The 18139-nt window shown below is 35.3% G+C and overlaps 1 protein-coding gene across 2 annotated transcripts; it reads right to left on the reverse strand.

Moving 5' to 3' along the window:
• Positions 1-5166: 5166 nt before the first annotated feature.
• ypel2a (yippee-like 2a) lies at positions 5167-18001 on the reverse strand. 2 transcript variants are annotated; one of them, XM_051911404.1, is made up of 5 exons: positions 17856-18001; positions 11421-11637; positions 8626-8669; positions 8398-8506; positions 5167-6615 (listed from the first exon to the last, which is right to left on the reverse strand). In XM_051911404.1, the coding sequence occupies exons 2-5, from the start codon at positions 11526-11528 to the stop codon at positions 6526-6528; spliced, it is 351 nt and encodes a 116-aa protein (XP_051767364.1). In that variant the 5' UTR covers positions 11529-11637; positions 17856-18001; the 3' UTR covers positions 5167-6525. The 2 variants fall into 2 exon arrangements, with proteins under 2 accessions (XP_051767364.1, XP_051767363.1); XM_051911403.1 differs by having other exon boundaries at positions 11421-11660.
• Positions 18002-18139: the final 138 nt, after the last annotated feature.

The following is an 18139-nucleotide window of genomic DNA, read 5'->3' on the forward strand; positions in this document are numbered from 1 at the left end:
GATGTTGGAAAACAATTGTAGCCTATATTAATATAAAATACGATAAACAATCAACAAGACAATGAATATTGCGAATACTTTTACAGATATACACGGACAACTTTTGAATACGGTAATCAAAGTAGTAATTGTTTCCTGAAGGTGTTTATCTTAAATTATGACATGTGAATTGAAATTTTAGGCTACTGTTTTATTATTCCGAATGACATTAAAAGAGAAAGTGTGCCTGACAACTAGATGGCGCAAACCGATCAAAATATGTTTAGGCCTACAACCTCACTGATACACACGTTGTTCTTGGAAGTGTACACACACACACACACACACACACACACACACACACACACACACACACACACACACACACACACACACAGTTTTCATATTTTATGAAGACTTTTTATTGACACAATGATTTTTATACTGTAGAAACTGTGTATTTTATTCCTAAACCTCTAAACACAACCCTCACAGAAAACATTTAGCAATACATTATAGTGAGTAGATATATAATAATGTAACTTAATAGAAACTAATTGATTTATAATATATATTTTTCAGTGTATAATAAAACACACGAGGATGATCATATTTGGGGGTCCGTGGCATCTAAAAGATTGAAAACCCCTGCTTTAAACAGCAATGTCAATGTCTAAATAATGTTTATCTTTAACAAGAACACTATATGAGATTCCTAAACAACTTAAATATGTGTACATAGTAATTATCCCAATATGCTTTACAATCTATAAGCTGCAAATGTGTTCAAAAATCCTGATCAGGCAGCTTGGAAAGGTGATGCACCTGGCAATGCCTTTCTCAATGCATGGGTAACGTCTGCACCGCAGGTGGCCTGTAGTTGATATCAGCTTAGCATTTGGTTAAGCAGCACAGCGGTAACCCAGCTGCTCCATCATTTTAAAAGGGCAGGTGTGTTACCAAAAGCCTAAAATGCTCATTTCCATTCAGCATGCTTCAGCCGTTTCTTTCGGACAGTGCATGTGTGTGGCTGTTTGCCAGGGGGAGGGTCTGAATCTATTGCTTTGAGTGCTTTCATCATGAATGTATACACACGCAGATTGGCCAGGCTACATTCAGGCACCCCCTCAGTTCTCTTCATTGGCCTTATTCTCTTATGAGCTCAGTGCAGATGGCGCAGACCTTCTGCTGGTCTAATGGTTTTAACCTGGCCAGGCTCAGATTAATGGCCCAGCTTGAACCAGGAAGTGCAGAGGCCAATGACATCCTGTAAACATTCCTCTTCTGCAAATCTGCATCAGACATGTGAGGCGCCCCACTTTAATCTCATTGCGAGGTGCTATTTAATCAAATACGCTCATCCTCTTACTCCTCCATTGTTCTTACCTGAATCAGTTTGATGGTCAAAGAGCTTTTCACTATTTTGGGGGAATCTAGTCAGTGATAAGGAGCAAAGGAAACGGTCTTTTGGTTTTTTTTGTGGCCAATTTCCTGCATCAGTCCAGTTTTGGCTTTGTTACTAACATCAACCTTCCTCCCGGTCCCCCTCCCAAACCATCTGCCGCTGTGAGGGCAGCGTAATTACCTCAAATAAGCCCCTTCCCCCAGACCACAGCCTCTGGGTTTCCTGATTAGACGTACCCCACCTCATTTGACTCCCCAATGTTACCCTCTTTGCCTCATACAAGGAAATACAAATACTGTATTTGAGTTAAACAGCACATTTAGTGCTAAATTACAGTTTTAAGGGGCCAGGAACACAAATATGTTGCCTGACTTTCTTAGACTTCCTCAAAACTAGTTTCCCCTCAAGTTCACGCAAGTGTCTTAGTAGTGTAGTGCAAGTGTATTTCATCACATTGAACATGTTACCTTAACAGTTAAAGGGTTAGTTCACCAAAAAATGAAATTTCTGTCATTAAGTACTTACCCTCATGTCATTCCAAACCTGTAAGACCTTTGTTCATCTTCAGAACACAAATGAAGATATTTTTGATAAAATCCGAGAGGTTTTTTATCCCCCATATAGAAAGCAATGTAATTACCGTCATTCAAGGTCCAGAAAGGTATTAAAGACATAGTTAAAATAGTCCATGTGACTATAGTGGTTCAACCTTAATGTTATAAAGCAACAAGAATACTTTTTGGTACCCTAATGGTATCCTAATCCTAAACAAAACAAAAATAACGACTTTATTCAACAATTTCTTCTCTTCCCTGTCAGTCTCCTACGTGAATATAGTTCAGCACTTCCATGTTTACATCCGAACGCCAGCTCTGAACTGCATTCACTGCGTCAACTGCGTACAAGACTGACAGGGAAGAGAAGAAATTGTTGAATAAAGTCGTTATTTTTTTGTTTTGTTTTTGCGCACAAAAAGTATTCTTGGTGCTTCATAACATTAAGGTTGAACCACTGTAGTCATGTTGACTATTTTAACAATGTCTTTACTACTTTTCTGGACTCTGAATGATGGTAATTACATTGCTTTCTATGGGGGATAAAAAAAAAACATTGGATTTGATCAAAAATATCTTAATTTGTGTTCTGAAGATGAACGAAGGTCTTACGGGTTTGGAACGACATGAGGGTGAGTAATTAATGACAGAATTTACATTTTTGGGTGAACTAACCTTTTAATGACCCTTTTTGTTTGATATAACGTCGATATAATGTTTGACATTGTCCTCTTTTTATATGTATTGCTTGAAAAATGCTATATTTCATTAAAATAAATGACCAAACAAGTGCCCAAAAATTGTATTTGGGGCCACTGTATGTATCCAGACTAATAAAACACAGACAAGTTTGGATCCTATATGGTGACAAACAAATGATAAACTTGTCAAATTAGTAGTAAGAAATGGTTTAAACTGTTTAAAAGAGAGTGTCATGCTAATCATTGTTTTGATCATTGTGTTGAGATAAATGGAACTATAAAGCTTTTTATTTATTGTCTAACAGTTCTTTTTGTTAGCTTCCACAGATAGTCAAGCAAATTCACTCGTGATCTCTTCATCTAGGCTTAAAGGGCTTGATAATATTGCAGCAGGCAGCACTGAGCTGTGTTTGTACACAGGTCAGAAACAATCAAGTCCATGAAATCACACACATGCACACATGTTGGTTGTGCAGAGGCACTCTGCCACAGACCGAGATGAGGGCAGTGGGTAAATAAACCTGTATAATCTGAAACCAGTGCAGAGATTACAGCATCTCTAATCCAAAGACTCTTATTGAGAACATTTTCTCATATGTATCAGAGTTAGAAGAGTGTTGAAGATATGTTTTGGCTTTTAAAATGCATGACTGTATGATTTGGATGTATACAATTTTTTAGTAGTGCGACTTCATGTGACATAATGTCATTTAATGTCAGGGCATTGCTCTATATTGGCTTTGGTGCATCTGTTAATGTGGTTTGCTTTGGGTTATATGTATATTTGCTCTACAGAAGAGCTGTATCTCTCCCCATCTCTATCTCTCTCCCTCTTTCACACAGACACTCATTTACTCTATCCGCGATGGATATCAGATTTATTTTTAGACACAGTGGGTTTGGCCAGCAAGAAGCTTAGTATACATCATGTGGCTGAGGCAGGCAGCTTTGGGGGAGAGAGAGAGAGAGACAGAAAGAGAGACCTCCACCCTATCCCAAAATTAGCTACTTTAAATGTACCACACACATCATTTTACCATAATGTAAAAATTCCATATTCTCATTAATTTAATGCAAAAAAAAAAAAAAAAAGTATTTATTCTTCATGGCTGTATTTGTTTTACTGCCTTTAACTACTCACTGCATTACAGTTTGTTCTTAAATAAACAAAAATATATAAAAATACAAAAAAACAACTGTAAAATGTCTGAATGCAATACAGTATTTAGAATCAGTATATACAGTAAATGCAACATAAATTATGTATTATAATTTATATAAATTATATATTACAATTCAGATCTTTTATGTTATATGTGGTTAATCATGATTAATTTATATATATATATATATATTTGTGCTGTCAAATCAATTAATCACATCTAACATAAAAGTTTGTAAATATATGCATGTGTGTGTGTGTGTGTGTGTATATATATATATATATATATATATATAGATTTAATTGATTTTGGTGCAAAATGTGACCTGGATATATTCTTAACAGATTTATTGAGATTCAAAATGTAATGAATGGACTGTTTAATGAATTATCTAACTAACATTGTCATGTAATGTTTGAGAAAATTACTTAAAGTCTGAATAAAAACCTTTGTATGAACATGCTTTTTAGATATGTGTCTTCTTTAATAGAAAGCAGTCTCTATCAGTAATGCGAATCTGTTAAGTGCTATAATAGATGTTACAGGAGCCTGAATAAAACAATGGATTCATGGTTTTAGTGTTGCCTGGAGGGAAAACACAATATTTGTCACTCACATGGCTGCTCTTAGTATCATGGTTATGAGAGCCTGCCCACCATCTGCTGCTGTAAACAATGTTTCCTGGCTCTGCCACCCCCAACAGTCCCTGCTCTCTCTCTCACACACTCACTGCATGCAGAGAAAGTGTACAAGGTTCAGCATATACAGGCCTTAGGGAACACTTGAACTCTGCTCTCAAAATTCATATCCTAAATGTTTGCAGAAACCCATGATTTACCTAAGGCAGAAGTTTAAAAATAAGAATGAAAGATACGTAGCAGTGTTCCTTATTTGATTGCACACCACCATTCAAAAGTTTGGGGTCAGAGATTTATTAGTTCTTTTATTCAGCAAGGATGCATTAAATTGATCAAAAGTGACAGTAAAGACTTGTATCTTGATACAAAAGATTTCTATTTCAAATAAATCCTGTTCTTTTGTATCTTCTGTTCATTGAAGATCCTTGAAACAAAATGTATCATGGTTTTCACAAAAATATTAAGCAGCACAATGATAATAATAAGAAATGAATCAACATATTAGAATGATTTCTGAAGGATCATGTGACTGAAGACTGAATTAATGATGCTGAAAATTCAGCTTTGTCATCACAGGATTTAATTACATATTAAAATATAAAGTTTATTTTAAATTGTAATAATATTTCCCAATATTACTGTATTTTTGATCAAATAAATGCAGCCTTTGTGGACTTCTTTCTAACTTCTGAATGCAATCTTTAATGAAGACCAATGGCAAAAGAACATTCATAAAATGAGAGCTTTATTGATATCAGATTAAAATATACTGAATCCAAATTTATCTCACACATACTTTTTTTTTCCTTAAAAAAAGAATCTGATATTATATATATATATATATATATATATATATATAAAAAGTTGGAATAGGTGGAGCGGTCCCACAGAACGATAAATACACAGATGTAAGATTGAGTGCTAAAACAATACATGATGACTGATCATAAATACACACTCAATAAAATAAGACATTATACGTTAACTTCCACAACACCTAAATCATTGAAAATCGGCTTGTTCTGCACAAGACAATACAACTGAACCAAATGACACACAACGATGCGACTAAAACAAGGAAATCAAACTCAGTTTGGTCAGCGTATAGTTGATGAAAGAGTCTTTGGTTGCGCCAAGGCATTTTATTGACGAGCCCCTGCTGGATTACCTCATACAATTGCCACATTTACTAGCCATCAGTCACTTTCTTCCCCATAACACGTGGTGAGAAAGTCTGGTTTACCACCTGATTTGTGGTTGGCTGGGGGGAACTAATGAGCCTGAATGGGACATCATGCCTCAGATCCCTTTCAGAGCTGCTTTTCTCAGCTGCGACTGGGGCTAAAGACTTGGCTCTAGCTAATGTACGCGACCTGTGCCCTATAAATGGCATACGAATGCCTCATTTACTCCATAATCACATTCGAAAGGAGACACAATCTGGAGAGGAAGTGTACGTACAAACCTCTATCAAACATTGCTACTTCTGCTATACGAAGTCAAAGACCACTGTGGTTGCTACGGTTTACCATACGCGTAACGTCCCTAAAAACCACGTCAAAATCAATAAATATACGTATAAATAAACAACATGCAAATGATAAAGACAAAACTGGAAGAAATAAAGACACAAAATGGATGACGCTTCCGTTTTAGTATGTTTTTGCCTCGTTTAAAACACAAAAGGTGCTAAATGGGTTCGTCTTTCACCCTTCTTTACCATGGATCCAGCCATTAGTTAAACCTGAGCGTGGGACAAAACTGTGACCTTGGCCAACCCAGAGGAGAGCAAACATCGATTTGTGCCTCACTTTGCACTCCCTTGAATCGAATAGGAAAATACTCACATAATATAAACACTTGGTGTCTAGCTGGCACACATTCGTTCAGTCAAACTCGTATATATTCACACGGGAAGGGGTTAGCGCTGCTGCTATGAACCTTGCACCCTCAAGGTTTAGAGGTGCGTGTCAGGTAGACAGATTTCCAGGGAGGAAGTTACAGCCAGATAATGAAACTAATTATTCATATACTGCATGTCTCTTTCCAGCATTATGGCCCGTGGGGAGGGGGAGCTCAGGGTCTTCAGTCCCACCCGTTGTCCTTGATCATGTGGGCCAACTCGATGATGAATTTGCCCTCCTTGTACTTCTGACTGCTTTCGAAGGCATGCTCCTAATGGAAAGAAGAAGAGGGAGGGAGAGAGGAAAAACAGAAACGGTCAAAAGAACGAGCGCGTGGTCACCTCAAAGTCAAGATCCGGTGATCCAAAAATAATGGACAGCTGTTGGGGAGATTTTTTGGATATGTCAATCAAACTTAACACCTTTAAATAGCAGTATTAGAAGAGATCTTTCACTATATATGTGCTGTAAAACAAGTGCCAACTTCTAAATCTATTCTGATACGCTTACTCTTTAAATATAAGGGTCAATCGTGGTAATGAATTCATTTAAAAATAACAATCTCTTGAACACCTCTTTTATAATGAATTCATTTCAATATATGTGAATTCATATATGTGAATTTAATATATGTAAATTCATTTTAATGTGTTCAAATACTCATTAAAAGCCTAAAAAGCCAGAATCTGCATTATTATCATCATTATAAAAAAAAGCTATGCAGTTTTGTTTTAAAGTATTATTAATATCTGAAAAAACAAAACAAAACAAAAAATTACAGATCAAATGTCAGGGTGGTTTAACCAATATCAAGGTCAGTAAATTTCTTAAAAATATTTTTTATGACATGCCAAGGTTAATTAAAGTTGTCATATAAACTTAATGATCCATTTATGATTCATGAAACATTTATGAAACATTTTTTAAAAATAAATAATATGTACTGTATACATTAAAGTATACTTAAAAGTGTAAGGAAAATATTATATAAATATTATATAATACACACTACCGTTCAGAAGTTTGGAGTCGGTAAGATTTTTTAATGTTTTAGAAAGAAGTCTCTTATGCTCACCGAGGCTGCATTTATTTGATCAAAAATATAGTAAAAACGGTACAATTGAGAAATTTATTACAATCTAAAATAACTATTTTATATTTTAATATATATTAATAAAATTAAAATGTAATTTATTCCTGGAATGGCAAAGCTGAATTTTCAGCAGCCATTACTCCAGTCTTCCGGTCTACATTTCTTCTTATTATAAAAGTTGAAAACAGTTGTGCTGCTAATATTTTTGTGGAAAATGTAATACACTTTTTCCCAAGAATGAATGAATAGAATCTTCAAAATGCATTTATTTGAAATAGACATCTTTATTTACTTCTTTACTGTAACTTTTGATCAATTTAATGTGTCCTTGCTAAATAAAAGTATTAATTTCTATATTATTTAATTTCTTACTGACCTCAAACTTAAAGTTACACCACCTGACATTAAATAGAGAAATTTTGTGAAAACGTTTTGGTTGCACTTTTTTTTTTACAGTACGTACGCTTACGTGTACTTACAGTGTACTTACCTAAGTATATCCTGGGTAATATAAGGTAACTACATGGGTTAGGGTTAGGTTTAGAGGTAGGTTCAGGGTTAGTACCTAGTTATTACCCAGTTATTGCAATTACTATAATAAGTACATGGGAAACAGGACTGTAAAATAAAGTGCTACCAACGTTTTTTTTTAAATTAATTTAAAATAATTAAAAACAAGATATTACTGTTACAAGATAATACTGACTTGCCTTGGAAAGCACAAGGGACTCAAAGTTTGTCAGGAGTAGATTAGTGACGTGGGAAGCAGGTCATGAGGGTGTGTAAAAGCCACTTAAAGTATCTCTCTCTTGATGAGTTGTGTCTGAGCCTCTAGCATGAGTCCTCACGTGAGACAAGATGAGTTATCTCAATATGTAAGTGTGCATGTCCGGTGTGAACGATCGTGAGTGTTTGTCTGAGGTAAGTGGTCTCATAGCGAGTGTGTGATCCAGAACTCACGTATTTCCAGCCCAGAGTGGTTTTACAGTTCTCACAGTAGATGTCGGCCACCGCGTGGAGACCGGTCAGCAGTACCCTCTCCTCTGCTGGGCCACAGCCCACATTCACCCTGATTGATGAAAAGAGAATGTCAAGATTACATAAAAAATCATGAATCATTCTGAAATGATTTTTTGCTTCTTGCTTTACCACTTTATGTTGCATGATTAGGACAAACTCGAGACTTACACTGAGTTGAAGAGGTAGGCCCTGCCTTGACTCCCTTGAAAAGACTGCAAAGGAAATAAAACAGACAGAAAGATTACAATTCAACACTCCATATAATCACGGCATTGGCTGACATGTGTTTTACAAATTTACATCAGAGTAATTCAACATCTTTTACTTGTACTGTGACTGCACAATCAGGTAATCTTTTGGAAAAATCTAATTCCCTTCGCTGCTCCATTCATGTCCTCAGCGGATAGGATTTCCCAGACATGATGTAAAGCAGGGGCAGGGTCATAATTACGGGTGTTTGAAAGCGGTTTGGCCATACGGGCATGGATCAAAAGATCATTAGGGTGGTTTCATTTTGGCTGTGCTATACTGAACAGAATAGCAGTGAAGGCTTTCTTTATCTATCTTAAGCCTATAACCTACAAGACCTGATTGAAACCATGGCAACAATGAAAACAATATATTAAACACATGAACATAATCATAAACTCTTGTTTATGTCTGATTTATTTTCTGTGAATCAGTTTAAACTGTCTGATGCAATACATCAAAATGAATTAAATGATTCATTCAGATTCAACAATTCAGATTCAATGATTCATTTCATTTACATGATGGTTCCTTGTTAAAAAACATTTTCAGTGTTTTCAGTTTTAGAGTAAATTATTTAAAAACCTAAAGTACATTTTAAAAATAAATGAAATGTATACATGAAAACACTCAAGTATATTTAAAGTGTAAGGAAAATATTATATAAATATTATATATATAATACAAACTAACATTCAAAAGTCTGTAAGTCTTTTATTGCTCACCAAGAGTGCATTTATTTTTATTAAAAATACAGTAAAACAGTAATATTGTGAGATATTATTACAATCTAAAATGGTATATATTTTAGAATGTAATTTATTCCTATGATTATGGGATAAATTAAAATATGATTTTAGCTCCAGTCTTCGGTGTCACATGATCCTTCAGAAATCATTCTAATATGCTGATTTGGTGCTCAAGAAACATTTCTTCTTATTATTTTTATGTTTAAAACAGTTGTGCTGCTTAATATTTTTGTGGAAACTGTCTGTTTTAATGAATCAATTTAAAATGATTAATTTAGATTGACTTCTTGCATGAAACATTGAATGTATTTGGCTATGACTGTTGGATTGAAATGATGGTTTCTTAAAAATATTTTCAGTGTTAGTTTTTAGTAAAGTATTTAAGAGCTGTCAAATTAAAACATTAATTAATAAAAAAAAATTAAAGCTATCCAAACACTGGATCATGTTTTCTTTAACACTACCTTATGGTTAAAGAAAAAACATTAGCCTCCTAATGTACAAAACTCTATTAACCTACTTTAAGCTACTACAATTATTATATGGTTCCATTCTAACCTTTATTTAGTTCAGAGGGATTCGAACTAATTGAAATCTAATTATCATTTCACCCTCAGAACCGCCTGCAGCGCTCTCGCTCCCCTTGAAACACAAGTAAGCCTTGTCAGGCCGGATACCACTGGGTTTATTTTGCAAACACAGTATGTGAACAACTAATGAATGAAGCAAAAACAATCTTTTCTAATCTGTACAATCTCTAAACACACACACGGTCCATCAAAAACCCTGTCTGAGACAATCAGGATATCAGACAGCCAAAACCCTGGGCACAGACTGTGGTGCTGCATTATGGATATATGTGGGTATTCATCTGCGTATAGAGACATGATTACACTTACTCTCATAACACACAAAAGCCCAAACGATGACCTGCTTCTCTTTATCCTTGATCGTGTGACATGTACGTCAGGCAGCCGAGTGCCTTATTGACCCACATTCTGCCTGCACACACACTCCATGCGCAGACAACAGACAAATTCATATGCACAATGTTCACATTATGAATTACAGGTGCTATTAATAATCCTTGACACATATTTCTCCACCCACACACACCTCACAAATAGGCCCCATATGGTGTTTTAAAAGTGTGCCATCAGTATCTGTGCACATGTGGTACAATGAAAGTGGGATTATAGGTTACACTAATAAAAACGGACAAACAGTATTTCACAATTGCTAATGAAAAAATAAGGTAACACTTTACAATAAGGTCTCATTTGTTAACATTAGTTAACTAATATGAACTAACAATGAGCAATATGTTCTTACATCATTTATTAACCTTAGTTCATGTTAGTTAATACAAATGTTCATGTTCATGTTAGTTCAAAGTGCATTAACTAACGTTAACAGATGTCCTACGCCTTCCTTATTCAACTTACGGAACGAACGCGGCGCCAGTTCCGTTTTTTCCGTAAGTTGAATAGGGAAGGCGTAGGACATTTAGCGTAAGCTTTTTGAAGAATACGGAATCGCGTTCTGGTGGAAGCCCTTGTGATTCGATCATTTGTGCCTATAAAGCATATACATTTTGATTTTTTTTAGAAAATGACCGATCGTTTCGCTAGATAAGACCCCTATTTCTCGTCTGGTATGGTTTAAAGCCCTTTGAAGCTGCACTAAAACTGTAATTTTGACCTTCAACCGTTTGGAGTCCATTGAAGTCCACTATAAGGAGAATAATCCTGGAATGTTTTCATTAAAAACCTTCATTTCTTTTTGACTGAAGAAAGAAGGACATGGACATTGTGGATGACATGGGGGTGAGTAAATTATCAGGAAATTTTTATTTGAAAGTGAACTATTCCTTTAAGCACTGAATTAATTGTAACTGGTGTCCTGATCTGAGTGTATGTACAGGTATAAATATAGATACAGACTAAAAGAGACATTGCTGATTACCTTTGAGATGAGCTCATCGTGGTTGGCCAGGTGCGCTCGGCAGTGAATGCAGCTGTAGGTGCGATGGCAGTTGGGCAGGTAGGCCTGAAAGGTTTTGGAGCGCGTCATGGCGACCGTGGTGGGGGAGACGGCGCGGGGGCGAAGCAGAAAGGGCCGGTCAGCCCAGGACGACTCACAGGAGAAACAGTGGAGCACGCAGGTGAGGGCCGTGGTGAAGCTTCAGGAGAGAGGAGAGTACACCTGTGAGGAACACACACACTTGTGAATATTATCACAATCTTAACTTTTATATATTTTTATTTAAAATGTAATTTATTCCTGTGATGGCAAAGCTGAATTTTCAGTGTCACATGATCCCTCAGAAATCATTCTAATATGCTGATTTGGTGCTCAAGAATCTTTTTTTTTAATCAATTTTGAAAACAGTTGTGCTGCTTAATATTTTAATTAAGATTTAAATAATAATAAAGAAACTAATATTTTTATTCAGCAAAGATGCATTAAATGGATCAAATATGACAGTGAAAAAATTCATAATGTTGCAAAAGATATCTATTTCATATAAATGCTCTTCTTTTAAATTTTCTATTCATCAAAAAATCCTGAAAAACGTATCATGATTTCCACAAAAAAATTAAGCAGCAAAAATTTTCAACATTGTTAATAATAAGAACCATGATTAATAATTAATGATAATAATTGAGCACTAAATTATTATATTAGAATGATTTCTGAAGGATCATGTGACACTGAAGACTGGAGTAATGATGCTGAAAATTCATCTTAGCATCACAGGAATAATTTACATTTTAAAATATATTAAAACAGAAAATAATTCCTTTGAATTGTAATAATATTTCACAAAAACATTTATGTTTTTACTGTATTTTTCAATTATATTATTTTTTAAATAAATTCTGCCTTGGTAAGCATAAGAGAACTCTTTTAAAAATGTTAAAAAAAAAAAAAAATCTTACTTATTCCAAACTTTTGACCAGTAGTGTAGGTATTCAGAAATCACCATATTTATGACATAAGCATATTAACATGAGCATGCACATTTACATATCAAAGCACAACATATAACATACATATTACAAACACAAGCACATACATATTAACATATTTAAGATGCAATCGCAAAAACAGCTATTTGTAAGTATCAAATAGAGGGAGGAAAATAGTTATGAAAAAACATTAGGACTGATTTTGTGCAAGAAGCCTTGACTAAGTTTAACTTCAAGGCATGAAAAAAAATGTTACAAAACTATAGTGGCCCCTTTAAGAAAATGCTCTAACTATGTAAATAAATGTATGAAGATGAAAATAATTAATAAATATTAAATATTAAAGAACATTCTACAGTGTATTCATACATTTAAGGTGTCATAAATGACGCAGATTGATGCGAATTGATGTCCAAAATGAGCGTACGTCAGCAAGACACACAGACAGTGAACACAGCAGACGTCATTCACAGGAACACAGGTCAAATATGCATGAATCAGAGTGTCTGTGAGCTGCTGTCTGACAGCTAACTGTGAATGTGTGGTCCCACATTCATCCTGCCCTCGGGTTAGAAGAGGCTGAGCTGAATCAGAGGCGGCTTTTTAATGCAGAGAGCTGGAGACCTGCCAATGACGTGAACTCAAACACAGAGACAGCCAGACACTCCAATGCTCATCTCTGTTCAACCGATTCATACCTAATAAAATGTGGTTAACTTAAATAAAACATATAGTTATAGTTTACAAGTCATATGAACAGCTTTTATGGTGCTTTGTTGTTCTTTTTGGAGCTTGACACTCTCTGATCAATATTTGCCTTCACTGTATGGAAAAGAGCAGCGTGAACCAAGGCTGTAACCCTGTCTTGAACATTAGGGGGGACCTTTTTTTTGGGGTAATTTTTAAAAATATATATTCACTTTTATGTCTAATATGTCAAAAACGTAAAATGTTTCTTGTCTCATCACATTCTGTTATGAATTACATTAATCATATCATATTAATCAAATAATAGCATGTCAAAACGTCAATATTTCATAAAAATGATGAGTAGTTTGCATCACTGGATATTATACTGTCGGTCCCTGAATATTTTAATCGTAAAACAGTTGTCAAAATATTAAATGTTTAGCTAATTACTCTTTCACTGCTAAAACAAAAGTATTGCATTGGATTTCGCACTTGTCTTCTGTGACCAGTAAGCCCCGCCTTCTCTGATTTGATTGGCCAGCTCACTCGTTCTGACAGTGACGAGTGCTGTTAGACCGCTGAGGCAGACCAGCCTAAAAATGTAACATTTAAAACTTTTTTTGCCTTCCTAAAAACAAACAAATCTGTGCATAATGGAGCACAGCAGAGCAGCATCAATAATATCAAATATTCAGGGGGGGGGGACAATTTGGTCATTGCTTATTATTGGCGGGGGGACTCAATGTCCCGGCCCTGGCGTAAACATTGTTCAAAACATCTCCTTTTCAGTCATACAGGTTTGGAATGACATGAGGGTGAGTTAGTGATGACATAATTTTCATTTTTGGTTGAAATAACCCTTCAGGGCACACAAATGTGATGTGATTAAAATCTTGACTTATTTTGTGCCCTTTTTTACGTCATTGTGGCATGCTGGCAGCTTTTCGCCTGTTGAGGCAGCAGCTTTGGACGAGATTTAAGGCAGAACTAATTACTAAAAGAATCCACAGGCATCTCATTTAATTACCCAGAAGTGCGGACAGCTATTTGTGAGATCGAAAAAGGGCCTTGTGAGTGACATCATTGGATATTTGAATTCCAATCACATCTCTGCAAACCGACGTAATTATCACATAAACAAAAGCATTTGTTGGCTGTCGTGACTCAGCATAGTCAGCAAAAACCCTGCTGAGTTCATAAAGCATATATTTAGAAACGGACAAATGTTTTTATAATGCCAATACAACACTTTACAATAAGGTTTCATTTGTTAATATTAACTACATAAGTTGACATGAACTAATGACAAACTACTACAACATTTATTAATCTTTGTTAGTTGATGTTAACTAAGGTTAACAAATGAGACCTTATTGTAAAGTGTTACCATATAAATAAAGCCAAGTGGCTAAGCATGGTTGTGAGAAAAACTCAAGGAATAAGTTCTTTTTAGACACCACATGAACTCAGTGACTCTGTGGCAAATTAAATTAGACAGCTCAAAAAAGGCTGCAAGTAAGGTTTCCTGGGAAGCTATTTGCAATTCTGTGATTATATTTGCTTTGGCACAGATGCGATCAAACAGGCCTGTACAGCCAGAGTATTCTAGACAGCAGCATGAGACTTGAAATCTGACTCTCCTTGGCATAATTAAGCATCATTGTGTTTGCTCTGCCATTAGGAACTCTGCATAATTTGACCAAATAATACAGCAGCATCATTTTCGACATCATTTCCTCATGCGATTTCTAACACGATTACATAGGATCGACAAAGGATAGATGCGGTGCGGGTATAAGGCTAATTGGAGGTAAAACGATTAAGAGGCAAATTTATCTAAGATGCAGAGGCTGGAGTTCATTCGGATCTCGACAGATGAGATGAAGATAAACGGCTGTCGCCAATATAATTACTGAGGTCATAATCACAGAAATGGTCCCCACTCTGTCTCTGTCTACTTTGTCTGTTTACCATTCCAAATTAGTCTGGAGCAGACCAAACACATATAATGAAGAGATCTCATTCATCAAGTGTCCAAACAAGGCTGATCTTTCTTCTTCTGACTACACACTCAACAAACAATTCTAATACAGACTGCTGTAACAAATCCAAGACTGCAGTAATAGCAGAATATAAGGGAAATGTATCTGTCATGGTGCTACACTCTTAAAAATAAAGGTTACAAAGGAAGGGTTTGGTATAGCAATGCAATAAAAGAACCATTTTGGGTTCCCCACTAAACCTTTCAGTAAACAGTTCTTAAAAGAACCATTTTTTCTTAATGAATGAAGAATATTTTAATAATATACACTCTAAAAAATGCTAGGTTGAAAATGGACAAACCCAGCGGTTGGGTTAAATGTTTTATTTAACCCAACTATTGTTTAAAAATTACTATATGGCTGGCTTAAAATGAACCCAAAATTGGAATTGAAGGTTGGAAATTAAAAATCAGACACATAATTACTAGAAGCAACAATAATAATCAAAAGGTGAACATTTATTAATAAGCAACTGAATAAATGTTTATTGTTTAATTATTATTCATTAAACTTATTAATAAATGTACATTTATTAAACATAACAAATGTTAATTTCCAACATACTTTGAGTTCATTTTAAGCAAGCAATACAGTAAATTTTAAACAATAGTTGAGTTAAATAAAACTACCCAGCAGGTTGGGCAAACATTTAACCCAACTGCTGAGTTAAAACATTTTCAACCCAGCATTTTTTAGAGTGTTGAGAGATAATGGTGCTTTTTTTTGTTGTTGTTTCCTTTCTTGTTTATGTGTGCATAAGAAAAATAGCTGAGTTCCCCCCGCCCACCCTCTTCCCCCAATAACTTGGGCTGTTTTCAACTGCATAATATTATAAATCAATATCATCTCCATCCCGTAATATTACACTTACACAAATCAGATAAATCCCTGTTTTTAATAAAAATGCCTGTTATGTAACAATAACACATGGTGCAGCAGGTACATCAGCACAAAATCTGCTGTTAATAAATGGCTTTTTTTTGTTTGCTTGATTAAACTAGAACATAAGAAGTCTTGTGCATTTCAGGCAGTAAGAAGACATCCAAACAGATGACAAGGACCCCCGGACAGGTGGCGAATCCCCCTTCTCTCCCCCCAATCTTTCACATAATACACAGCAGGCAGCTCCCATAATAGCACCTTTTTTTGCTGCCCTTTGAAATCTGTCAGCACAAATTAAAAAGCCTCTGCTGCGTACACACATATGCTGTGAGATTCAGCTCTAACTAAATTGTCGTTTACACATCTGATGAATTAACACTTTATTTTACAGTTTCCCTGTAAAAGTAATTACAATAATACACAAACACACAAGCAGCTCATCCGTACTGCTTAGCAAATGCACACTTCATTATGTAAACACAATAAAGAGAGACCTAACTTAAAATAAAAGTTTCAAATTATAATTGTACATTTTTAATATGCAAGCTGCATTTGAGAGCCAAATACAGAGAAAATACAATCCTGGGTGAAGAAAACAAAACGCCCACTAACGAAAAATAAATACTAAATGACCTCTAAATTAGTACATTTTATATTTAATAATATCCCGGCTTGAAAAGCACTCTTTGCAAATTCATCCTTGAGAATAACAGCACCTGTGCAAGCCTCTCAAGCTCATGATCATATTCTAACAGCACGAACCTACAGAGATACCCATGAATGTGCAACGCTAGCATCAATATCCAAGGCAACAGTGTTGGAAACAGAGTGGGTCAGTTGGAGAGACGGAGGGATGGATCCAGGTCAGACGAGTGTATATGTGGGTGTCAGTGAACCAGCTTCTATGTAGGCCAGAGTAGATGCCACCTGACTGACGGTGCAGATGGCAGCACCAGCTCAGCACCTCTGGCAATCACTTCCTTGAAAACACCCACAGCTAAACCAATTCAGAAAAGCCAGCTTTAAAATGACAACAAGCCTGAGTGTCACTCACTTATGTTGTAATAACAAAACAGTACACAATATCAATATGCAAAATATTAAATAGCCACAATTTAATTTAAGTGATCTAGCCATCTAAGAACAATTGTTTATGCATAAAAATTGTAGGTAACATCATGAGTGAATAACATTATTAAACGTGAACTTAATATGCAATGATCTTGTGGAGCTGCCTGCAATGTTATTGTAATTAAGCAGTTTAATATTCAATATGTGTAGCATGAACACTTTCTCACTATTTTCTAAGAGCACATTCAAGCTTTTTAAATGCATAATTGCATGTTTAATTTAATATAAAATATAAATGCACTTATTTCAAAAATTCATATTAAAATATCCTTATAAAATACAAACTGTGTTCATGGTGAACGACACATGCATAAACAGTTATTATTTTTTCTTCTTTTGATGCATTTGCTGGTAATGTGGCATTAGTGCCATACTAATTTTGTAAGAGTCTAAGATTCAACGCACACTTTTGGAACACATTTGAAAGCTATAGAGTATAATTATTGACATTTTAACCATGCATTGATGTATTCTGTATATTTTATGTTTTAAATCCAGAATAGAATTGTCACTCAGATTCACTCTGTTATTATTCACAAGTTATAAGTTATATATCCAGAATTTAAAAGGTTAAATTGTAGTGACCTGCCATACTGCACGATACCAAATAACACACATTCCATTTTTATAAAACTAACTTCCTATAAAAGCCACTAAAAGCATTATTATTGTACAGATATTACCTTTGAATGGAAAAGACGCGCAGGTCGAACTCTCTCCTTCTTTAAAACTGCAACTTCATATCAAACAGGCGATCATTATTCACAACAAAGTTTGCAGGTATCTTCATCAGCCACGCACCTCGGTAGAAGCCCTCTGTAAATATAACACCGTTGCACATCGGGCCTTGCCATACAAGCTCACATTTTGATTGACAGCCAGGCCAGCCAATAAATGAGACAAAACGGCCTAGCAACAATACTCTGATTGGCCAACCTAAAAAGTGGACGGACCAATGAAAGAGCGC

The sequence above is a fragment of the Ctenopharyngodon idella genome, chromosome 10, assembly GCF_019924925.1.
Source record: "Ctenopharyngodon idella isolate HZGC_01 chromosome 10, HZGC01, whole genome shotgun sequence".
In the NCBI taxonomy this organism is placed as follows: domain Eukaryota; kingdom Metazoa; phylum Chordata; class Actinopteri; order Cypriniformes; family Xenocyprididae; genus Ctenopharyngodon; species Ctenopharyngodon idella.

What these genes read in the sequence shown, in the direction of transcription:
- ypel2a (XM_051911404.1), bottom strand. Translation starts at nt 11,528, where the DNA reads ATGACGCGCTCCAAAACCTTTCAGGCCTACCTGCCCAACTGCCATCGC. An exon ending in GCCTACCTCTTCAACTCAGT is followed by an intron (nt 8,507 to 8,625) that starts GTAAGTCTCGAG and finishes TTCATCAATCAG; the next exon opens with GGTGAATGTGGGCTGTGGCC. An exon ending in CCACTCTGGGCTGGAAATAC is followed by an intron (nt 6,616 to 8,397) that starts GTGAGTTCTGGA and finishes TCTTTCCATTAG; the next exon opens with GAGCATGCCTTCGAAAGCAG.